This window comes from Paralichthys olivaceus, chromosome 6 (genome assembly GCF_024713975.1).
Source record: "Paralichthys olivaceus isolate ysfri-2021 chromosome 6, ASM2471397v2, whole genome shotgun sequence".
Taxonomy (NCBI): Eukaryota; Metazoa; Chordata; class Actinopteri; order Pleuronectiformes; family Paralichthyidae; genus Paralichthys; species Paralichthys olivaceus.
The window spans coordinates 21,139,167-21,163,563 of NC_091098.1; the positions used below are offsets into that span (position 1 = coordinate 21,139,167).

Consider the following 24,397-nt stretch of genomic DNA (forward strand, 5'->3'; position numbering starts at 1 on the left):
AATTGAAACAAGTATCTGAAAATAAAAATAAAAAAGTCAAACTGATGTTTTTCACATGCTGCACAGCTGCAACTGAAAACCAGCTGCTCTTTTGTTGTTTTATTGATTGATTATTTTTAACTGCAGCTCTGATACAACAAAGAATCTGCCTGGACAGATAATAATAAGTACTAATATAAAATAATAAACTGCTGCTTTTTAACAAGACTGAGTGACTGAGGGTGTTCCACAAGAGACAGACACACACACTCACACACACACACACAGACGCATGCACAAACATGCACAAACATGCACATACACAACCTGAAGTGAAAAAGTGCACTCTGAAACTATTCTCTCACAAAAATGAAAGTAAATCTACTTTCTTTCTCTTTACTTTTTTGGAGTGCGCTCTCTCTCTCACTAACACACACACGCACGCACAGCTGAACATGAGACATCCTGGCGCTGATGACAGGGTGTCATGGAAACGCCCCGCGTTTTCCATGGTTACACATCTTTACCCCCCACAGGATACTCTATTATGATTGTTCAGACTGAACACTTGAAGTACTACAACAGCGTAGCGTTTCCAAATCACAGGCATGTATGCCTGCATGTCCACACACACACGCACACACACACACACACACACACACACACACACAGACACATATCGTTGCTTATCAGGATCTAAATGGACACAAATTAGCCTATTATGTACTTCTGGGATTAGAGCGATGAAACAGTCTAATGGTCTGTTTTTGTTCTCTTGCTCTGAGTCCATAAAGCATGAGAGATATTTAACAATAATGTTTTTTATGTTTAAATCCATTTTTATGAATGTGGGGTGCACGTTTAGTGGAAAAGACATGAAAGCACTTTCTTTTACCTTTTATTGTTGGTGACTGAATAACTGATCACATGCTGTCATCACTTTCAGGTTTTGACCATTTGGTTTCCTGTAAAACTTGTGTCCCCACATCCTTTTTCATGTATTGCGTGTGTTTATTTGGAAGTGTGTGTGTGGTTGGTCTGGCCGTGGGAGTGATCTGTGTTAATGCAAATGCGTAGGAGCCATTATATGTTTGCGCCGTACGCGTGCAGCCGTAATGAAGACAAAGGCACTCAGCGAAGAACGGCTCCCTCACACTTGCTTCTGCTCATTAGGCTGTTAATGCAGCTTCCTGTGCATGTGTCTTCAGGCCTCTGATTAATAATGTTGCATGTTATTGATGAATATCACCATAAGAAATGTGCACTGTTGAGCATAACTTTATTTTTTTGTTTTGTTTTTCCCCCCAGACTCAATTGACCAGCCCACATAGGACCACCCCCCCCAGAGTGAAGAGGAAGGGGGAATCTGATCGTCCATCATCTCGGCACCGTTATAAGGTGGGCTAACATCCCATATCGTTGGCATGGTAACGGCCTGCTGGGTTTAGGTTGAGCAGTTCGCCACAGACAGTTTCTTGATGTTGCCACATTCTTGCAACATCCTCCTGACCTGAGCGCAGAGAACAGTGTGTGTGTTTTGCAAAGCAAATGTTTTATGGAGGTGTTTTTGTATTTGAGGATTTGATTCGGGATCTTTTGGAAGATGGGGTACGAGTGGTGGCGGCAGCAACAAGGAGGAAACAAGGAGGCTTGAGCAAGTGGTTTTCAGGCAGATGAGAAAATGGAGAGTGGGAAGACGGCAGGGAGACAGGAGGAGAAGTCAAATTATTCTTTGTGCTCCACCTGCCACAGAGGCTGAAAGAGAGCATTAATCTTTTACCCGTGTCTGCAGGTGACAACAACAACAACACACACACACACAGACACACAGACAGACAAATGTACCCAGACTTAACCACTCTCTCTCTTTCGTACACGTGCTTCCTCACACATGCTTCTTCTGTGGACGTTCTGCTGTTGCACAGATAGCAGGAACGATTGTGTAAGTACAGTGGCCATTAACATCTGCCAATTACATGTGCTCTTGGCTACTGTAGTACACAGATCATCCACTTTACTTGAAACTTGATTGATAAAGAAAATCAATTAGAAGTGTATTTTAAGCAAAGATGTCTAAAGTATATTATATAAAACAACAATACATTTAAAATGAATATTTGTTATTTCTAGTCTTCTGTGATATTAAACTAAATATCTTTGCATTTTGACTTGTTGGACTCACAAAACAAGCAAATTAAATATATATACTTAAGAAACGGAGATCCCACATTTTGTCAAATTTAGAAAAGAATTGTCAGATAAATCAATAACGCAAACCCACAATCCTTCACCCTAAAATGACTAACTTCAAAAAAGTTGAAATAACTGATGGTGGTTACAACATAAACATGTAGTGTAATTTCTAGTGGTCTCTGTTATGTATATTCAATATTTTAAATTTTTTGGTGTCCATTCCACTGCATTAGATCAATTTAAATCAGAAGTGTTTGGAGATTGGACGTTGATCAAATCAGACGTGGAAATCTGAGCAGCAGAAACCAGTTGAAGACTCGTGGCTCGAGTCAAAACGAAGCAGCTGCAGCTCTTGTCATGTCACTGGTGTGAGTTTACAAGGCCACACCAGGGCCGTGTGCCTCTGTTTTGTCAACAGAGATTATGAAAGAGCGGCTGGCAGGCGGGCGGCGGGGGAGGCGACAGCGGGGGCTATTTGCATCACCCAGTCTGAGCACACCCGCCCAGCTAACACCGTCACCTTCCCTCTCGTTCCCTCCCTCCATCTTTCCCTTTCTCTCTCCTCCTCCGTCTCGTCGCCACTACCAGAACGTCCAGCCTTCACACCGTCTTAGCTTCCCCGGAAGGAGAAACGCTTGTCAAACAAGCACACAGGAGTTTTAATGCAACCTCAGCTTTTTAATATATGTTCATGCTTTTCACTTACATTTAGAAAACTTCCTGTGTTAACCTTGAATCTGTCTGATACACAAACAAACCCTGAAGGAAACTTCCATCCAGGATATTTCAGGTGATGTTAAGCCTGGTATGAAGCTGTGCAGATTAAGAACAACACAGATTAAATAAAGAAGAAGGTAGTATTTTTTTTTCTTGCTCATATTTTCCTGCGCACTCGTCATCTGCCCCCGGTAACTCTTTCCGACACATTCTTGTTTGTTGCATTGTTTTTTCCCCCCTCTGCTGTGACTCACTGTGTCGTGGGAGGTCTGTCGTCTCTCCACTTTGTTTCCTTTCTTCCCATATCTAATTTTTTGCTCTCAGTCTTTAGCTGCTGTTCATCCATTTTAATGGTGTTCCCCTAGAGTCTGTGAGTTTTAACTCAGCAGCGTTATTGAAGCGCTGCTCATCTTATTGCAAACACTTTTATTGTGTACTCTGAGGCAGAACTGAAAAAAACCCCACACATTTCCACAATTTGACTGAGAGAAAAAGGGAAGTCAGTGCAAAGCCATAATTGTGACAGATGTCAAGAGTTTGGCGTTGTGTGACTTGTATAATCCGTCCATCCATTAGCTGTGCTGCTCATTGTGAGGGAGGGATCGAGCCACTAACAGCTGTCATTGTCAAACTTTCTCCCTCCTGATAATCTTTAACATAAGTTAGTTTAGTTTTCACATTCTACAAAATACATTTGAGACACAAATCCTCCTTTGGACACGGCTCAACAATAAACATAATTCTAATTTGACAACACTCTGCATATTTAATTACAAGGCTAAACAACACACCATTTACAGTTAAAACACATGGCACACATCTAAACCAAGTTCCAGAATTGGCACATAAGAAGGGACTCATAAAAACTCAACTGACGAAAACAGGTTAAAGTGCAGTGTCTATTTGAAATTGTTGAGCTGGTTATTCCACAGGGAATGAAGGATGTTTTTTTCCGGCCGGTGGGACTTGGTAACGTCTGCCTAATGGAAGGACTGATGGAGGGGGGTGTGATGGGTCCCCTTTGATCAGGATGGCTTTTCCTGATCACTGACCAGTGTAAGGTTCAGACCTGATTGATATCCATGAAATGAATAGTTAATATTAAATGTTAAATCAATAAACTCTACAACCCTTTTCAGGGTTAATGTTAGAAACAATAAAATCTGTGCAAACTTCATTTTCTTTTGCCAAACTAAAACATTTTGTGATTATTTTACCAAAGAACTGAAGCTAATCCGAAAAACCCAGAGGCTGAAATGTCACATGCCTCCCATTATTCCAAAGAAAGAAAGTGATAACACGGATGTCTCTCTGAGCTGTTACAGTTGTGACGCTTAACTGTAAAAGTCATAATGAAGGTGACAGAACACAAACTATTAGATGACTCAAATGAGGATGGTTCATTCTGAAGGGAACATGACTCTGATTTACAAGATTCAAAGAAGTCAGCACACGAGCATTCACCCAACAAGGCTCAGATTTCTGTTCCATTGTCAACACGACACAAGACTGGATTGACCGCAGTCAGATTCAGGAAAAGGCTGCGGCAGCACCAAGGTTAAACATTCACACAGATAAATATCATGCATCCATTAAGATCATCTATCATCTTTCATATTTAAAGAAAATAGAATCAGTTTAATAAATCATGCATAGGTTGGCCGATTCACAGCCATATTGATGTTTGTGTTTGCTGATATCACTATTATTTTACAGAACAAGCAATTCAGAAATCATGTGCATTTATGTTTACATTTTATGTATATAGTTTATTTTCTTATTTAAAGTTCTACATATTTGGTTGTATATGTATTCCATTCAATTTGTATAGTGCTAAATCATAATAAAAATTATCATTTAGTTATTTATATATAAGTTATACAATCTGAAATTACATCTCTTGTCATACAGGTTTAAAATCTTACCAATCATCACTGTTTGTTTTACAATATTTATACACAATGGATATATTTGTACATGAAATGTTTTACTCCCTAAAATCCCAAAATTGCTCGAGTTCGAGTGTAGGGGCTCTGGGCATCATAACTGGTCTTTAGAATCAAATAGTAAAGTTTTTGATTATCTCATCAAACAAAGTGTTGATTTGGAGGATTTTCTGTCAGCCAGCATATCAGCGTTCTGTCTCCTACTCGTCGGCTTGCCATCTCATGCCCTGTAGCGTGTGAACTGGGCTGCAGGCTTTTAGGTTTATGAGGTGAGCTGCTTCCTCTGGTTTTGCCATAAATCCACAAAGACTGTGGTTCCTGGTGAGTGGAGCTCCCACTGGGCTGCAGGGTCACTGGCAGGTTGCTGTCCTTTGGAAGACCTCACGAGTTTAGCTTTCAGCCCAGGTGATGCCATCGCAGTGTTGACCCGGGTGATCCTCCTTTCACGCCCCGTCTGATGACCCAGAAAATATGTGGGTCAACTGTCAGCATGAAGGCGGGGACCCCCCCATCACTCAGGTCAAGATCAGGGTTGAGAATCGGGTCAAACCCTGCTTAGTGTGAAAGTTCAGTTCTGTTTACCTGCATGGATGCAGTCACCTGTACTGACCAGCAGGAGAACAGGAGTCCCTCTCTCGACAGTTCAGTTCACCAGGAGCCTTATTCTTGTTTTCCTGGTCAAGTCCAGCCTCTGATGATCAGCTCGACACAAACCCTGATTAATGCCTTTGACTGATCCTCATCTGTATGATTTGGTCAATAGAAACTCATGAACATGCAGAATGTGTTGAATGTGATGAAACAGAAAAAAGAACTATTCTCACTACAAGTTCATTTTAAGTGAATGTCCAAAAAATTTCTATGGAGCGATGCTCGTGATGAGGAGTCACGGTTTCAAGATGTCGTCGATGCAATGTCAGTCTCTTCTGCCAATCATGATGTTTCACCCCGTTGCATCAAATAAATAATGAAAACGAAACCATTCAGAATCATGAAAACTTAAACCTACATCAGTGTGATAAAACTATAGAAAATGATAGAAACAATCTTTGGAAAGATGTATGTGGCGTATACTAGGACTTGGCTCATGACACTGTTAATGACCTGTACTGCAGCCAGCCACCAGGAATCAGGATGTTTGTTTTTTGGGGGGGGAGTTGTCTGAAGACAAAAGTGTTGATAGCAGTTTCATTTGAGGATTTTCAGTCAGGATTTAGAGTGCATCATAGCACAGAGACTGCACTAGTCAAAGTTACAAATGACCTCCTAATGGCTTCAGACAAAGGACTCATCTCTGTACTTGTTTTGTTAGATCTCAGTGCTGCATTCGACACCATTGACCATCAAATTCTTTTACAGAGACTGGAACATCATATTGGCATCATAGGAACCGCCTTTAGCTGGTTTAAGTCCTATTTTTTAGATCGATCTCAGTTTGTTCATATCAATGATGAATCCTCCGTACATACCAAAGTTTGTCACGGAGTCCCTCAAGGTTCTGTGTTAGGACCAATTCTATTCCGTTTATATATGATTCATTTAGGGAACATTATTAGGAATCACTCCATTAATTTTCATTTTTATGCCGATGACACCCAATTATACTTATCGATCAAGCCTGATGAAACCAATAAGTTAGTTAAACTTCAAGAATGTCTTAAGGATATAAAAAGTTGGATGACCTACAATTTTCTGATGCTAAATTCAGACAAGACTGAAGTTCTTGTAATTGGACCCAAAAACCTCAGAAACTCTCTTTCTAGAGACGTAGTTACTTTAGACGGGATCACCCTCGCCTCCAGCTCCACCATTAAGAATCTCGGAGTTGTTTTTGATCAGTCCTTTAATGTCCATATAAAACACATTTCAAAGACTGCTTTCTTCCACTTACGTACCATCGCCAAAATTAGACGCATTGTATCTCAAGCAGATGCAGAAAAACTGGTCCATGCATTTGTTACTTCTAGGCTGGACTATTGCAACTCTTTGTTATCAGGTTGCTCCAATAAGTCTCTTAGGACTTTGCAGCTAATTCAGAATGCTGCTGCACATGTTCTAACAGGAACCAAGATCAGAGATCACATCTCTCCCATTTTGGCTTCTTTACATTGGCTACCAGTTAAATCCAGAATAGAATTTAAAATTATCCTCCTTACATACAAAGCTCTTAATGGGCAAGCACCATCATATCTCAAAGAGCTCATAGTACCTTACTACCCCTCCAGAACACTACGCTCACAGAATTCTGGGTTCCTTGTGGTTCCCATAGTCTCCAAAAGTAGATTGGGAGCCAGAGCTTTCAGTTATCAAGCTCCTCTTCTGTGGAACAAACTACCATCTTGGGTTCGGGAGGCAGACACGGTCAATACTTTTAAGAGTGGACTTTGTCCTCTTTGATAGAGCTTATAGTTAGGGCTGGCTCAGGTTAGCCCTTAGTTATGCTGCTATAGGATAAGATATTTTCCTCACTCAAACCAAGGGTCTAAGGACAGAGGGTGTCACTACCTGTACAGATTGTAAAGCCCTCTGAGGCAAAAAATGTGTTTTGTGAATTTGGGCTATACAAATAAAATTTGATTTGATTTGATTTCCAAATAGTCAAATGCAAATTGGAGTCAAAAATACAGGCATCATTAGATTTAGCTCCATCTATCTATTTTTATATTTCCAGCATTTCTAAAGTTTTCCAAATCTCTAATGCAACATCCGCCCAGGTGTAGAAAAACAAATTTACCATTTACTTTTTTGCTCAAACCGTCTCCTTTTAAATTGGCATCTTAATGCACACCTCTCCCTCTCGCGGCCTCCGTCCTCCCAATTCCCTCTTTACGTGTCTCATTCCCACTGCCCCCTGCTGCTCTATTGTACCCACCGCAGCCCCGCTGCCTCTGTGCCACCAGGCCCCACTGCCTGTGGCGTGTAATTGACTTTCTCCCTGCACTGGAAAAGCGGGCGGCCTGCGCCAGGCTGGAGGTGACCCATTTCCCTGGGGCATTCAGCAGCCTCCTAATCAACCATTCTCTGGGGCCGCCTCATTCACTCCGCAATTAGAGCAACTCCCCTTTGAGAACTCCATCAATAGGCAGGCGGGCGGGCGGGCTCGATCACCAGAGGAGCAAAGATGGAGTTTCACTCAAACACTTTGCTTTGGCTCTTTGAGTTCTGAACCCTACGACTTTGTGCATCCCCGCTCCTCTTTTTGTGTCGTCTCCCTCGTGGTAGGTTTCATCAGACAACAGCAAGTGGGGGATTTGTCTAATGATGAGCAGCGGAGGGGAGGCAGGTAGACGGGCACAAAGGGAGGCAGACAGGAGCGAGAAGAAATGCAGGTAGGCAAGCAGACAAAGGCAACGAGACAGTCAGACAGACAGTCAGAAGGGAGGGACTCAAGGGAGGGATTAAAAGAGAAATTTGAAAGAAACTCAAAGCAGCAGGGATTGAGCAAGAGGATCGACGCATCTTCAGAGCATCCCGGGCTTTTAGAAGAAGAGTATTCCCCGTTGCTGTTTTGTGTTTCACCTGGTCTTGGAAGACGTGCATGAAAGAAACCTTTATATCGATCCCGTCTCAATAGGAAGGTGTGTTTACCGCTTGTTTTAGCCAGATGTGACCGAGCCAAGAGCGCACAGCTGCATTTTGGAACATGCACTATCCAAGCACAGAAAAAACACAAATGCAATCAGACGTTTTTGCAGACAGCTCTAATCCCACAAGAAGGAGCCTGAGATGATGGTGCGTGATGATTAAATAACAGGCCAGCATCTCTCCCCTGCCATTGGCCTGATTTGCTATGCAGGAGAGGCAGTGCTCTGGTCAGAGGATAACCATGTAATCAATGGAATGAAAAGGCTGCTTTGGCTGTGAAGGTTAAGAGGGGTACTGGAGGCTTTCAGCCCACTCAGTGTGCCACACATGCATTCAGAATCCACAGCAGACTGTGTGAATGTTACATCTCCTCCTCTCACCTGTTCCTCTTCCCCCCTGTCTTTCTCTGACATGCCTTTATCTTTCTTTCTCTCAGCTCGCTCCCTCCCACTGCCTCCGCCTCTTTTCGCTCTGATTCTCCCCCCTGGTATTTTTTTTTTTTCCTCCTCTGCATTTTCTCTCTCCATCCTCTGTCTCCCACTATATTTGTGCTCTCTCTCTCCCCTCGCCATTTACTTTCCTCTCCTCCCTCCCTCCATCCTCTTTTCCCTCCCTCCTACCTTTCCCCAGTGTCAGCTGCTGTCACTGTGGCAAAGAAAGTGACCAATCACAGCTCACTTCACAACACCGGCTTCTCCCTCCCTCTCTCCCTCCCTTCCTCCCTTATTCTTTCCTATTCTTCCCTCTATTCCCTTCTCTTCCTCCTCCTCGCCTCCTTTCATCCCATCTGCCCCTCTTCCCCACAACCTTCATCAGCTCATTTCCTGGAGACGAAATGTGATGCATTATGGGAGACAGACGGCTGTCTAACGGGGTTAGTTGTGCAGCGTGGTTTATCATCAGAGACGCTGCTAATCCTGTGTGTGTGTGGACTTGTGTGTATTTGTGTGGAGGCACCGTATGAGCTAATGAACTCATACATGCACCGGCCCACACACAAACAAATGCAGCCTCACACGCTTACTCTCATTTTCTCTAAAGAGGAGGAGGCCGACGAGACATGTTGATGTTCATCAGAGTCTGCCAGGAGAATATGATTTGCATGATCTAAGCATATTTTACTCTGCTGTGCACTGTTTTGGACTGAATCCACGTCACAACCTGCCTTTGTGTTGGTTATTTTAGCTGAATTCAACTAATGTCAACTCCATGTCTTCTCCCCTTCACAATTACCTAAATAATAAGTGATACAAGGTTAATAGGGACTAAATAATCCCTTCACTGCTCGTTTAAACCCTTATTCACGTGTGTGTGTGTGTGTGTGTGTGTGTGTGTGTGTGTGTGTGTGTGTGTGTGTGTGTGTGTGTGTGTGTGTGTGTGTGTGTGTGTGCGCTCTCCTTCCACTCAGGTGCTGATATGTGTACACGATGAGCGGACTGGGGGAGAACTCCATGGAGCCTCTGAGCTCAGAAAACCGGAAACGCAAGCTCTCCACTTGCGACACGCCTGGTCTGGGGTGAGTTTGTCTGATAAGCACAAGCGAGGGGAAAGTGGGCTACTGGGTCAGTGGTTTCTGTCGCCCCGGCCATGGGGCTCCTTTTGTTGATGTATGCTCTGACGAGTAAAAACCAAACTGAGTGCACAATGATTTTGTAGCTTAGGTAGAAAAAAGCATTTCATGAATTCAGTTATATGATTTATACACTGACACCAAGGAACATGACAATTTAATCCCAGTCGAGCCAAGCAAGTGATTCAAGCTGAAATAATATCCCTCCTGGTATTTTTAGTTTTCAACATAAACATTCGCAAATTTATGCAAAAGAGCATAAAGAATATGTCGAACCATTTAGAAAATTCCAATTTTGGATTTGAAATATACACCTATATTCACTTTTATGTAAAAATGTGGATATTGACATTGCTCTCATGTCTGTAATAATAAAGCCACAGCAAGCAATTTGTTAGCTTAGCATCACAGCTGAAAATGGCCTGCCTCTGTCTGAAGTTAATAACTAAAGTGCACAAAACCCAAAGTAAAATAAAGCTGCCTGTGGACATTTCCAGACATTTTACGAATGGGCTGTATGTGAGAACACAAATGTCCAAGTTCCAGCGACCGGTACTGGAACTTTCACTGATACTTAGTATGTAGGGTGCTGATTTGATTCGAATAGAAATAAGTACATTTTCCCAATTTTTTTTGTGTCTTTAGGTTTATTTCAGTTGTTCAATTACCAACATCAGAACTTAAAAGTGCAGCTTTCAAGTGCAGTGATTCTGTAAAAATCTTCAGCCCACAACCAACTTTTCTTTTTGGTGTTTAACTGTGATCAGAGAGCAATAAGTTGCTGAACAATTTTCTGTCTTAGCAGCCACTCTGTGTTGTTTTTAAATATAAAAAACATCACAGGCAATTTGGTGAAAAGTAGGGTAGCATTAGCTCAGCTTTAATCTCTGCATGTTGGTCCCTGCAGGTGTGACAGGAAGCGTCGGGAGCAGGAGAGCAAATACATAGAGGAGCTGGCAGAGCTGATCTCTGCCAACCTCAGCGACATCGACAGTTTCAACGTCAAACCAGACAAATGTGCCATCCTCAAAGAGACGGTGCGCCAGATCCGGCAGATCAAAGAGCAGGGTGAGTGGACACAGTCGTCTGAAAACTGAAGGCTGGAGCCAGACAGCTGCAGCCGCACGTCAGCCGGACTGTTAAGAAGTGTGTGTAGGAAACATGAGGTAAAGGGTTGAGGAGAGATGGGGGGGGGCAGTTTGGGGTTAGCAGACACACTCATGCCTCAGAGCCCAGGTGCAAGGACGAATCAGTCATTCATCTCCCACAAATTTCACAGCCTCAACTGTTTATGTTTGGGAGGAAACATTGGCAATGCTTTGTGAAGCTGTCATTTGTGTGTGTGTGTGTGTGCGTGTGCGTGTGTGTGTGTTATGTGCATGGCCAGCTGTGCACTGGCCTCACCAGGGGCTGTTTAATTGGACGTTTGCAGGTAATCACATGCCCATCCATTCTGCTGAACTGCCAAATTATTAGTTCTGTTACAGCTGCTGTTGTCGTACTTCTGTCTCCATTATGCAGCAGTGGTTTCTGCAGTGAACTGTCTAAAAAGCTGCAGGCTGAGACGTTTGCGTTGCAGATGCAGCGTCGGTGCAGAATTGACACTTTTAATTCTCGCCATGCAGACTTGTGTGTCTGTTTACTTTTATTTTCTTCGTTCAAGGTGGATTTCAGGGAGGGCGGAAAGAGCCGGTGGTGAATTTTGCTCTTGTGCTTCTGCTTGGCTCAGTCAGTGTCTGCCACCTCGACAGGAAGGGGAAGAGGCTACAGCCGGCCCCGATTGGCTGCTGACAGGTTGCCATAGTTACAGGAAGTGAAGACATAATGACACGGGCATTTAGACTCGTCTCTCGCTCTCTACCTGTTCCTCTTCACCTCTCCTCACTTTCTGTGTGCTTTCTGCCAGTTTTCATTTTGTTCCCTCCCCTCCAACCATTCCCAATCTTCATCTCACTTGGATTTAATGCACCCTGCTCTTGCCTCCTCCTCCTCCTCTGCTAAGTATCCCCCCCCTTACACACACACACATATGTCTCATCTGTATTGCAGCACAATGAGTTGCAGCATCTCCAGGTTTGCCTCCAGCATCTTAAGGTATTGAGTGAACTGATGGAGTGCAGCCTCTCTCGTTCTGTCTCACTCTGTTTATGTCTCATTCTCGCTCCTCTTCATCTCCTTCTTTCAGTCCTTCTCTACCTAACTTCACAGAACATGGCTGTAGGCAGCGATGGCAGTTTTTTTTTTCTTTGTGTGGGTATCTGTGCCCCTTGGGAGCTAATCAGATAGAATGATTCCTGTAGCTGAGCAGCCCCCGCCTCTCAGACCAAGCCCTGTATTAATACAGCAGCCGTTTTCCCATCGCCGTCCACACCACTCTGTCTCTCTTTATCTGTCTGTCTCTCTTTCCCTCTGTCACCCTCAGCCCCTCCATTAATTCAGGTGTCTCAGCTCCTGCCCCTGCACCATTACAGCTTCCACAACCTCTCCGGCTCTCTCCCGTGCTCCCTCTCCCTCTCCCTCTCCCTGTCTCTCTCTCTCTCTCTCTCTCTCTCTCTCTGAGCCCCAGCCTACCAGACAGTCCCTCGGAGTCTGACACTGAATATAAAGCATGAGGACGGCAGCTACCTGCTCCACATGCACCCAGCCCTCTACTCCTCCTGACGGGCTCCTCAGAGAAACCTGCCTCCGTCCGTCTCCCTCCTCACCTGTAGTTTTAAATCCCCCCTATAAAATAAAAAAGTGAAGATTGAGAAACGCTGCCCCCTGCTGGTGCAGCTAGAGTAGTGCGTGTCTGGCTCTTCCAGTTTCAGGTATCGATGCTCTCACCTTGCATTTTTGCTTTGCTCTTTTTTTGCCTACTTTGTAGTTAACAGGGCTGAAAGTGGCTGTTTGTGCTGTTTCTTTTGTAATGCATTTTCTCTGTTTTCTTTTTCCCTCACTTTCCTCCCCCACAGGAAAAGCTTCGTCCAACGATGACGACGTTCAGAAGTCAGACGTGTCCTCAACAGGTCAGGGGGTCATCGACAAGGACCACCTGGGGCCGCTGCTGCTGCAGGTGAGTCAGACCGTCCTCCCTGCTTTGCATGGATGATATTAATTCAAGGCTTTGATCGACCAAATGTCTGGTGGTGACTTTCTCTCCGTGACGCCGTTGTCCTCTCAGGCTCTGGACGGCTTCCTGTTTGTTGTGAACCGCGAGGGCAGCGTCGTGTTTGTGTCGGACAACGTGACGCAGTACCTTCAGTACAAACAGGAGGAGCTAATCAATACCAGCGTGTACAACATTCTCCATGAGGACGACAGGGAGGAGTTCCACAAGAACCTGCCCAAATCTAACAGTGAGAAACACACACACACACACACTCACTCACAGGGAAGCTGCACGTCTGCTCAGAAGCAAACCCTGCTTGACATCTTTCACAGGGTCGCTACAAAACAAACGAGAGGTTACTACAACTCGGCACGCACATCAACATAAACATACTCAGTTATTTATTCATGCTCCTCAGTTCTTAAGTCTTTCTCTCATTAGAATCAAGAGCTCCTGGGACGACTGCTTGTGTGCATGAGAGCTTTTTAGAAAGACACACACACACACACACACACACACACACACACAAACACACACACACACCTGACAAAACACTCATCTGCACAGAAGTACCCACCCACTCGGTGCTAAGCAGGCAGAGCGTAGCGCAGCTGTCAGTCACACTCAGTGGTCCAGACAGTGTAAAACAGGCCTGAGCTCTATTCAGACCCCATAGCAGCCATCTGGAAACTATACTTACTGCTGAATAATGCACCTCCACACTTTCCTCTACTTAATTCACCGTGTATTTGTATGTGTATGTGTTATCGTGTGTATTTACATGCCTGTGTCAGTAGTGGGGTTGCATTTTTTGAAGTTGCCGTGTGTGTGTGTGTGTGTGTGTGTGTGTGTGTGTGTGTGTGTGTGTGTGGACCTATGAGCTTGTGCACAGAACACTATTTATAAAGCTGATTAATTATGGATATGTGTGCTCGACTGAACCTGCGACTTGATTAACTCTGCAGTAATGTTCCTAAGCAGCGGCGGCTCCGACATGTCATCGACACGTTCTCTCACTTATTCCTCCTCATCCCCCTGCACGCTCCTCCTGTTCACTCACTCTCTTTATCTTTTAAGACTCGACTCTTATCTACTTTTCCCCCTTCATTCATACTTAATATGGCTGCCCAATAAGATGAATATTGTGCTTGTCTGTTTCTCAACCTGCCTCGCGCTGCTTTCCCACCCCTCATTGTGTCTCGCTCTGCTACTCTGCCCCTTCATTATCTTTTGGAGCCATGAATGAAATACGCTCTCTCTGCACATTCCTGTGGGATGACCGCTGACCACGCCAGCTACAGTACACACACACACTTAAACACACACACACATGGACACGGACCCATGACACACACACATATAGTTGGAAGAATAGACACACGTTCATGCACCTAACACGGAGCAGGCTTTTGTTGTTGGCCAGCGTGCTTTTTTGACCCCTCTGTCTTGCCTCACTGTCGGCTAATTGTGTCTGAGGGGAGAGGTCCGCCCCAGGGAGCGTGCTGCATTTTCTCTGTCGAGGAGAGAAAGCCAAGGCCTTGTTAAATCACCTCTCGCTATCAGCTGGCCCCTCCCCACCACCACCATCCTACTTCCTCGACATCCCTCGCTTGAATCCTCCCTGCACCTGCCAGACACAAACCTCCGGCCAACTCAAGGCCCCGATAAGGTTTCACACAGACCTTGGAGGACAGTTGGATGTCTCTCTGAAGTTTGCCTCGCCTTTGTTTTTCCCCTCTTCCTCCCTCTCCCCCTTGTGAAGGTGACCCTTTCTTGATGTGTGTGTGTGTGTGCTGTGATGAAGAGTCAGGGTCTAAATGAGGATAGATGGCTGAGTGTCCCTGGCCTCTGCCCGCTGCAGAGCAAACAGAGAGGGAGAGATATTGGAAATCGACACCTTGGCTACATTAATCCTATGGTCCATTTAGCCGGGGATCGGAACAGCAGGAGAGGCTTCTGCTCCTCAATTTAAGGAGGGAAAATTCATGTTGCAGTTTGATTTGTTTGTTTTGTTCGGTGTGTGTTTGTGTCTGTGTGTGTGTGTGGTTGTGTGGATCTGTGGCAGGATAGGGTGTGAGCTGTGTGATATCTGATTACAGGCAATCCATTCATAGTTCCATGTGGGTTTATTTTTCCCTTCGGTCCCAGGAGTTTCGTGCTCATTCCATTTTACTCCCAAGTGTAAAGTTCTGTCAGCATGATGTGTTTGTTTGTGCTTGTGTTTCCTCTCAGTAAATGGGGTATCGTGGGGAAGCGAGGCCGCCCGACAGAAGAGTCACACCTTCACTTGCCGGATGCTGGTTAAGTTTGGCCACGTCCACGGCCCCATGGAGGAGGGGCCAGCGGGGCCACGCTACGAGACCATGCAGTGTTTTGCTCTCACCCAGCCCAAGGCCATGATTGAGGAGGGGGAAGGTACGCTGACATCACACGAACTTACTCATAAAGGAGTTTCACCTGCAGTTTCTTCACTTTGGTACTTGACCATCACTGCAGAATGATGCACCGTATGTGCAGAGTTTAGCACCAGCTGACTGTTTTCAAAAGGGGAAAGTTTCTCTCAACAGAATGAAAAATGTTTAAAACTCAGATGTATGAACTGGAATTTGTGACATCACAACTTGTTTGAACTTCAGTATGCAACTTATAAAAGTGTGATGTAGAAAACCCCCGAACCTCCAGAGAACATGCTCTAATAATGGACTTAACAGTGAAAGAGGAGACATCTGTCCAGAAACACCTGTCAACTGAACAAATATCTGTATATTGTATATAAATGTAATTCATTCAAGTAAATGTAATAAAGAATCTTTAATCATTTTGTAGGAAAAACATATCAGACAAGTTATTATAATATTTTTTCTTTTTAGAAGTGAACATTAATATTCAAATATTAAAGTCTGTTTGAAATTCTGATTTTGAAAATAACTTTTCAAATCAACCACTTTTTAGTTAAACATTTTCTTCTTTGTTTTGCTATTTTTCTCTCCCAATTTCAAACAGTTATACAATCATTTGTTAGTTATGTGCTTCACAAATGTAAAGCTGGTTTTAATACTCAATAAGAATGACCCTCAGTAGAGTGCATACCTCCACCAAGGCCCAACTTGTGAAACCACATTAACATGTTACTTCTCATGTGCAGACCTGCAGTCATGTATGATCTGTGTGGCCCGTCGGGTGACAGCTATGGAGAGAACGGAGAGTTTCAACACCCGGCATGAGCTCTCAGGTGAGGTGCTGCACACACACACACCTCAACGCTCAGTAAACACACTGAGTTAGCTCAAAAGAACCATGACGTTATCTTCTTCGTCTCTTCGCCCTCCCTCTGTCCTCCCCGGCAGGTAAACTGATCCAGATCGACCAGAACTCTCTGCGAGCATCGATGCGTCCAGGCTGGGAGGATCTGTTGAGGCGTTGCATTCAAATGTTCCTGCAGCACAGCGACGGGCAGCCTTGGTCACACAAACGCCATTACCACGAGGGTGGGTCACACGTCCTGTGATCACACACACACACACACACACAGACACACACACACACACACACACACACACACAGAATTAGCTGTGCTTCAAACCTGGAGAATTCACCTTGTTAATTGATGTTAAATCCACAATGAAAGGCCTTGAGGCAAAAGCATCAGGACGTCGTTGTATTTAATTAACTGTTTTCTATCTCTCAGTGTTATACTTACAGTTACTGTGACCATTGTATTAACTGACTGAAATTATTTGTTTTTAATTATTGCTTGGGACCTCCACTCAGGAACTGAATCTCAATGAGACGTGCAGTTTAAATATATGAACACACACACACCTCATGCATCAGTGTATCAGTATTGATCTCATGAATATGAATGTCTGAGCTATACAACATTGATTCTCACTGTAATCACAGAGTTGGTTTCAACATAAAGACAGTGATTGATGACCTTTGTTATCAGATAAGTGCTTCACGGGGTTAATCGCTCGTTTTATCTGTCTCCGCAGCCTTTCTGCAGGGTCACGCCGAGACACCCCTGTACCGCTTCTCTCTGTCCGACGGCACTCCAGTCACGGCCCAAACCAAGAGCAAGCTGTACCGCCACCCCATGAGCAACGAGCCGCAAGGCTTCATCTCCACTCACCTACTCCAGAGGTCAGAAAAACTGAGAATACACACACTGAAGGAAGTAATTTACTATGTTTACAAAAAAAGCACTTCCAGCGTATCTATGCAGGCAGCCAAGGCACTCATGTAACATGAATAGCTGAAGTAGCAGCTGAAGTAGCTTTTATGAATTGATGTCCTTTGAATAGTGAGAAGACTCCATACAGGAGCTGCTGCTTTGGTTGTATTTATATTGAGCCTCTATAACCTGAGAGGAACAGTATTTTCAGCTGGTTTTTTTTTTCACTTTTCAAACCTGCTTATTTGTTTTCGTTCTGCTTCCACGTAGAGAACCTAACGGTTACCGCTCATCTCAAGGCGGGAGCATGATGCCGAACACCATGAGACAACAGAGCATGGGAGGCCCCAACCAAAATGCCCAGATGAACATGAACACCGGTGGGGGGATGGGGATGGGAGGCATGAACAGGGGCTTTGGCATGAACGAGCAGGGCCACATGGGTCATATGGGTCCAATGGGTGGTGGCTCTATGTACGGAGGGAGCGGCGGAGGTGCAGGCATGGGCAACCGCATGATGCAGATGAATCAGATGGGGCAGATGAATCAGATGGGTCCCATGAATCACCCAGGCCAAGGCATGCAGCAGCATCCGCAGCAGCATCCGCAGCAGCATCCGCCGCAACACCCGCAGCAACATCCCCAGCAGCATTCGCAGCAGCACCCGCAGCAGCATCCGCCGCAACATCCGCAGCAGCATCCGCAGCAGCATCCGCAGCAGCATCCGCAGCAGCCACCGTTTCAGAGCAGTGGTGGGTTTGGGCTCAGTGGCATGAACAGCCCATCGGGGAGCCCCAGGATGGGCGGCCCCCAGCAGGGACTCTTAATGTCACCACGGAACCGAGGGAGCCCAAAAATGGGGGCCAACCAGTTTTCACCTGGAGGTAAATCCATCAGTGACCAGAAATGTAGCATCAGTATCACTGGATTCTAAATATTTTATGTATGGTTTTTTGATTCAAATTATTTGATTTTATGACTCTTGTTTGTGTTCCAGGCATACACTCTCCTATGAGCGGTATTGGCAGCGGTGGAGGAAGTGGAGGAGGCACCACCACCTTCTCCAGCAGCTCCCTAAACGCCCTTCAAGCCATCAGTGAAGGAGTTGGGAGCTCCCTCCCCTCCACCCTAATGTCTCCCTCACCAGCCCACAAACCAGACAGCTCTCCCAGCATCCACTCCTCCTCCTCTTCCTCTCAGCCCAGTCAGCCCGCCAAGCCCAGCCAAGATGGCTCCAAAAGCCCAGCCGGAGGCTTAGGGCCTGGACCTGCTGACCATCACCACCCGATGCACCATCACCACCATCATCCGCATCCTCAGGCTGAGAGTTCCGGAGACAGACCGGACAGCCAGGCTGGTACCGCTACTAAAGAATTTGGAGAGGGGAGCAATGAGGCAGGGGTGGCGAGTGCCGAACCCCCTCGGAGGGTACCAGACAGTAAGGGGCATAAGAAGTTGCTGCAACTGCTGACTTCTCCTGCTGAGGAGCTGGGAAAAGGGAATAGTGGACCAACAGGACCTCCGGTACCACCCCCAACGACCGGCAACAATACTCCTGCAGGATCAGACAGTAAGGACCCCACCGGGGGCATGACTAGCCCCTCGTCCACTGGGGTGTCCTCCTCTTCCTCAGCCAGTGCCAATCCAGGCCAGGCGGCCGGGCAAGGGGGAGTGTCCACATCGCTATCCTCAGCCCACTACACCGGCTCGCTGCAAGAGAAGCACAAGATCCTCCACAAGCTTCTTCAAAATGGCAACACCCCAGATGAAGTTGCTAAAATCACAGCAGAGGCCACAGGAAAGGTGACACTTGGGAACCAGGAAGGCGGTGAGGTGGGGACGGGAGCGCCAGGGGCCGGGCCTGGGTCGATCACAGAGCCTAAGCAGGAGCAGCACAGCCCCAAGAAAGAGAAGACCCATGCCCTCCTCCACTACCTCCTCAACAAGGATGACTCCAAAGAGCCAGCGGATGTCAAACCCAAACTTGAAGAGCTAGAGGGGAAGGGACCTCCAGGGGCTGCTGGCGGCCCTTCACGAAACGGCCCTGGATCTGGACCTGGTCCTGTACCGGAACATCCTGAGAGCAAGATCAAGTCCGAACCACCTGACGACGTAAGATTTCTTGATATTCGGAAAACTGCTACTGTAATACTGTTATTAGATATGTTCTGTCAAAAGCAACTTGAATGTTTTGGCTTTGTTTTGAATTTGGATCATTCCTTATTTTCAGTTGCACAACCTGGAGTCGATCCTGGGAGATCTGAGGGGCTCAAGCTCTGACTTTTACCCCGATCAGGCAGGAAGTGGAGGGTCTAACGACACAGGAGCCAAATCTCAGGGTTGCCTTGACGACAGCCTGCAGGGTAAGATTTAAGTAATAACATCTGGAAAATTCAAAGATTTGTAATCAACTTCATCAAGATTGACAGTAAAAGCTGTTTAGAAGAACATTTTATCCTGAAAACAAGAAATTACATTCCTGAATGAATGATTGATTACCACACTGGAGAGACTGAAGAAGTGAATTATTTCAAGTGTATAAAAAAGGGCCAATGGAAAAGTGCATGAATAGGTACTTTACAAAAGTCATGTTAATTATTCATGGTTGGTAACTCTGACAATTTTCTTTATATATTAATTTATTTATGAATCCATAAGAATATTTATTAAGAGAAAAACTTTTAGAAAAATTAAGATTTCAATATTTTCAAAATGCCAGAGGGTAGTGAGATATTTTTTTCCCTTATCACCCATATTTAATTTCATGAAACACATTAATCTACCTACTTTTGAGGAAAATGGAAAACTGCTGACCAACGAGTCCATGTATATTTTACAGGCAGTCCAGGAATGGGTCCAGGACCTCGGGGGCCCTTCCAGAGGGCCATGTCCATGGAAGGGAAGCCTCCGGGTGGTCCTGGAGGAGCTGGTAGACGCCCCATGCTTATCAAGCAGGAGATGATGGGCAGCCCGGACAGCTACCCTGGAAACATGGGTGTGTGTTCAAGTAACCTCTCTCTAACCCTCCCCTGGTTATTATTAGAGCATGTGTTACCAAATTTATATCCCTGACTATATGAGAATTAGTTATAATCTATTTTAAAACTGATTTTAGACATGTTGAGGACAAACACTGGCCCTCGCTGCTCTCTACACTGATATATGAACATGTTGTGTTTATTCATTAACAGGACCAATGAACAGGGGCATGGTTCCTCAGAGGTCTCCCATGGGTGGGTCAGGTGAGTGGGGCATGCCCCGCTCCAGTGCCAGTCCTGTGGGCTCAGCAGGACACCCGTCCATGATGCGTCCAGGCATGGAGTACAACAATGGCAAGAGCATGATGTCAGGGCCAACGGTCAGCCGCTCCAACAGCGTCCCGGGCGGCAGGTCGATGCTGCAGCAACAGCTCATGGATATGGGTACGTTTCAGTTCCAGCCAGATGCTGAGGAAATTATAATAAGAATTGGAACGTGAAGATATTGAATGAAACCCAGGATGGTGCAGCATCTATAGATGTAGCAGCTCTCTGAGACTGTATTTAGGCACAGTGATGCACATTATCCATATTTACAAGATGTATATCTTTTTTAATCTTACAAAACAATTCAAATTTTCTGCATCATTTTGACAGCACATGTATAAATACGTATTTGTGTAAAGAAATGTCTTTGTGGTTTAGGTGGCTCCGCTGACATGGGCATGGGTATGGGCCCCTTTACCCAGCAGGGTCAACCCAACCAGTCCCCCTCGTGGCCGGATAACATGATGGGCATGGAGGGCAACAGGTCAGTGCAATATATAGTGATAACTAATTATTTACAGTGAACTGAGTTAGTAGTTTAAAGTGAAACTCATGCTGAGCTCCTCTGTGTTGTAGACGACAGTTTGGCAGCACCTTAGATGATCTTCTGGTGCCTCCCACCACCAGCGAGGGTCAGAGCGACGAGCGGGCGCTCCTCGACCAGCTGGACTCTCTGCTGAACAACACAGATGGCATCGCTCTGGAGGAGATAGACCGAGCCCTGGGAATCCCAGACCTCGTCAGCCAGGTGAGGTCAAAAGGAAAACATTAAAAAGATGGTTAAACAACACGTTCACCTGTTTGTTCCGTTAGATTCCTTCAGAGGAAATTTAAAAGTAGATCAGTCTACATGTCATGACTCAAAAATGAACTTGACATTCATCTTTGCATTAGTCATTTCAGTCATGACTCACCTTGGTCAGGCTGTTCTTTCACTAAAGGCATAAAGATGAGCCCAGAGGGAGACATCTGTGCTGCTTAAAAAAAGACAATTACAGAGCCAACCAATTGGAAATTAATCAATAAGGTGGAGAGAGAGAGAGAAGAAGAAAGAGAAGTTTGACAAACTCTTTTTGTTCTGGTGTCCTATCTGCTCCAGACCCAGGGGGCAGAGCAGCAGCTGGAGCCGTTTCCTGGACAGGACCCGTCCATGGTGCTTGACCAGAAGCCCCTCTATGGACAGGGCTACCCAGGACCCCCCTCCATGCCGATGCAGTCCGGCTATGGAGGGAACCCCATGCAGGGGCAAGCCCAGCAGGGTGGGTTTGGGCCCATGCTCTCACAGATGGGGCAAGGGGGCAGTTTCCCTGGAATGGGCGGAATGGGGGGCATGGGTCACCCTCGAGCCAACATGATGAGACCGAGGATGATGAGTGCCAACAAGCCCATGAGACTCCAGCTGCAGCAGAGGCTGCAGGGACAGCAGGTAAGAGGAAGTGCATAGATTCAACACTTTACATGAAAATACTTTGTCTCTACTTTTATTTTGTGCGACCACAAAGATTTAAGTCTATTTTGTAGATTTGTTGTGTTTCAAATGCCAAAATGTTGTATCATCAATATAAGAAATCGATTTTATCTGTAAATAGATTTGATGTAAGTGGGAGAAGGTCAGAGTAACACCTGCTTCTTCATCTTCAGTTAAATGTTCTTTTTCCATCCTCAGTTTATGAATCAGACGCGGCAGGGCATGGGCATGAAGATGGAGAATCCAGGAGGGAACCCTGGCATGAGGCCTGGGATGCAGCCTGGCATGGGAGGACAGGTAGATGACAGATACACCTTTTTTAAAATATTATCATCTGAGTTAGCAAAGTTTGTACACACGTACAAAGATGTGTGTTTGAATGTGTTTCTCTTGTGCAGCAGGGCTTCCTCAATGCTCAGATGATGGCTCAGCGCAGCAGGGAGATGGTCACCATGCAGATGAGGAGGCAGCGCATGATGATGCTGATGCAGCAGCAGCAGCAGCAGCAGGCGGCGGCCGCAGCAGCTGCAGCAGCGGGAGGATTCAGTCCGCCTCCGAACGTCACAGCTCCTGGTGGCATGGACAACCCTATGGGGGGGCCAGGCCCCCAGCAGTTTGGCTATGGTGGGAGCTATGGTGAGTCCAGTGAGCCGGGTGCTCAATGGTAGTACTGCCACCTGGTGATGAGTCTGTGCGCTGCAGGGTTCTCCCTTGTCTCTGTTTTTTAAAGTTAGTCCAAATATAAAAACTGAAGGTATAGTAAGTATGAGAGATCTCTAGCAGGCTGCAGGATCATCATCTTTATTTATCGTTTGTATCAATGATCTATTGTCTGTGAAGAGAGAAGTGAGCTGATTTATCTCAACAGGGATGGGCCAGCAAGGAGACCCCTCGTTTGGCCCCTCAGGCGGCAGTCCTCCTAACGCCATGATGCCAGGCCGTCTAGGACCTCAAAACCCCATGATGCAACAGCACCCACAGGGCGGTCCCATGTACCAAGGTGCAGATATGAAAGGCTGGTCGCAGGGAGGCATGGGGCGCAACAGGTACCACATCAACCACTCCTCCATGTGTTGGAGGAGGAGACAGATTCAGTGTTTCTCCTCTTGAATGCACACGGTTTAACCCTTCATCCTTGCCGCTGCTCTTCTTCATCAGTTCATACCCTCAGCAACAGTTTGGGCAGCAGGGACCTCCGGGGCAGCAGCAGTTTGGGCAGCAGGGGAATCCAGGGCAGTATGGCGGCATGATGATGAACGGGGGCATACCGGCCAGCGGAGGAGGGGGACACATGAGCCAGATGGGAGGACAGATGGGTATGAACCCGATGGTGATGGGACGCATGCCTATGGGACCTGATCAGGTATGTGCTCAAAGGACAGGTTAACAAGTTGTGTTTAAACGATACTGACCTGACGTATGTAAAGTGCAATGTTACTGCTTGCTGTAATTTCTGATAACAATGTCGGTGTGAGAGATGGGGGGTAAAATAAGATAATAAACTAATATGAACTCATTTACAGTCTTTAAGAAGCTGCTGCCAACTTTGTATTTTCTCTCCCTCTGCTGTGGATCAGCAAAGAAACAGAGAGCATGTTTCCGTCTACGTGTTTTTGTGCACATATTCAATCAGCATGTAAAGAAGTGGAACAAGTCGGTTGGTGAATGAAAGCAAAAGTGCAACCGAAACTTGTATGGAAACCAAGATGAAACTTAACCTCAGTGGAAAGATTCATTGAATGTGTGGAGCGACTCAAATTAAAGTCAAGTTAAATTTAAAATGAAGTAAAAAATAAATACCTTGTTTTTGTCTCTATTGTTATTTACCATTTTTTACCGTTTGAGGTTTTACTGTCGCTCTTTCATCGCATTATCTCATCGCTCTTAGTTCTTCTGCAATGGTGTAATGACACCTGACTGGAGTAGTAGCAGCTGTTTATCTCAGTGAATCCTAATATTTGCATTATGCTGGTGGATAAAAACGCCCATTAACTGAGTTTCCTTTATTTAAATCTTCTGTGAATTTGCCTGTGGAAACACAATAATAAGATTTTGTACTATGGATGTGAAGATACATACTTTATAAGATACCCTGTATTACAGAATGCTCTTTGAGAAGACCAGAATGACATTTGTCTTGTGTCCCAAGACGTGCACTGTTTCACATGAACTATAACAAAAAGAAAAAAAACATCTAACCAGACTTATTGCATCACACATTAAAAATAACGGATCAAACTTTGATTTAACAGTTTGACAGACTGAGCAACAAATGAAGTCTGTTCAGTTCAGCTGTGAGACTCTACATATTCTGCTTGATTGCAAAATATGATCAATCAAATAAGATATGAGACGGGTCTGATGTAATA

At 45.4% G+C, this 24,397-nt stretch overlaps 1 protein-coding gene across 3 annotated transcripts in view; it reads left to right on the top strand.

Annotated features, from left to right (window-relative positions):
* Positions 1–24,397, top strand: part of LOC109645080 (nuclear receptor coactivator 3-like) — a 59,988-nt gene that overhangs the window by 32,639 nt on the left and 2,952 nt on the right. Inside the window, exons 2-22 of one of the 3 annotated variants that reach the window (XM_069526018.1) lie at positions 1,288–1,377; positions 9,829–9,936; positions 10,898–11,058; positions 12,945–13,045; positions 13,154–13,328; positions 15,314–15,496; positions 16,227–16,313; positions 16,429–16,569; positions 17,077–17,224; positions 17,526–18,139; positions 18,253–19,367; positions 19,486–19,618; positions 20,095–20,250; positions 20,447–20,677; positions 20,939–21,044; positions 21,137–21,308; positions 21,660–21,986; positions 22,227–22,325; positions 22,427–22,664; positions 22,897–23,074; positions 23,187–23,391. In XM_069526018.1, coding sequence (XP_069382119.1) covers positions 9,848–9,936; positions 10,898–11,058; positions 12,945–13,045; positions 13,154–13,328; positions 15,314–15,496; positions 16,227–16,313; positions 16,429–16,569; positions 17,077–17,224; positions 17,526–18,139; positions 18,253–19,367; positions 19,486–19,618; positions 20,095–20,250; positions 20,447–20,677; positions 20,939–21,044; positions 21,137–21,308; positions 21,660–21,986; positions 22,227–22,325; positions 22,427–22,664; positions 22,897–23,074; positions 23,187–23,391 — 4,659 coding nt within the window. In that variant the 5' untranslated portion in view covers positions 1,288–1,377; positions 9,829–9,847. Of the gene's footprint in view, positions 1–1,287; positions 1,378–9,828; positions 9,937–10,897; positions 11,059–12,224; positions 12,801–12,944; positions 13,046–13,153; positions 13,329–15,313; positions 15,497–16,226; positions 16,314–16,428; positions 16,570–17,076; positions 17,225–17,525; positions 18,140–18,252; positions 19,368–19,485; positions 19,619–20,094; positions 20,251–20,446; positions 20,678–20,938; positions 21,045–21,136; positions 21,309–21,659; positions 21,987–22,226; positions 22,326–22,426; positions 22,665–22,896; positions 23,075–23,186; positions 23,392–24,397 lie in introns of those variants that run through there. The other 2 variants (XM_069526019.1, XM_069526020.1) reach the window with 2 other exon arrangements.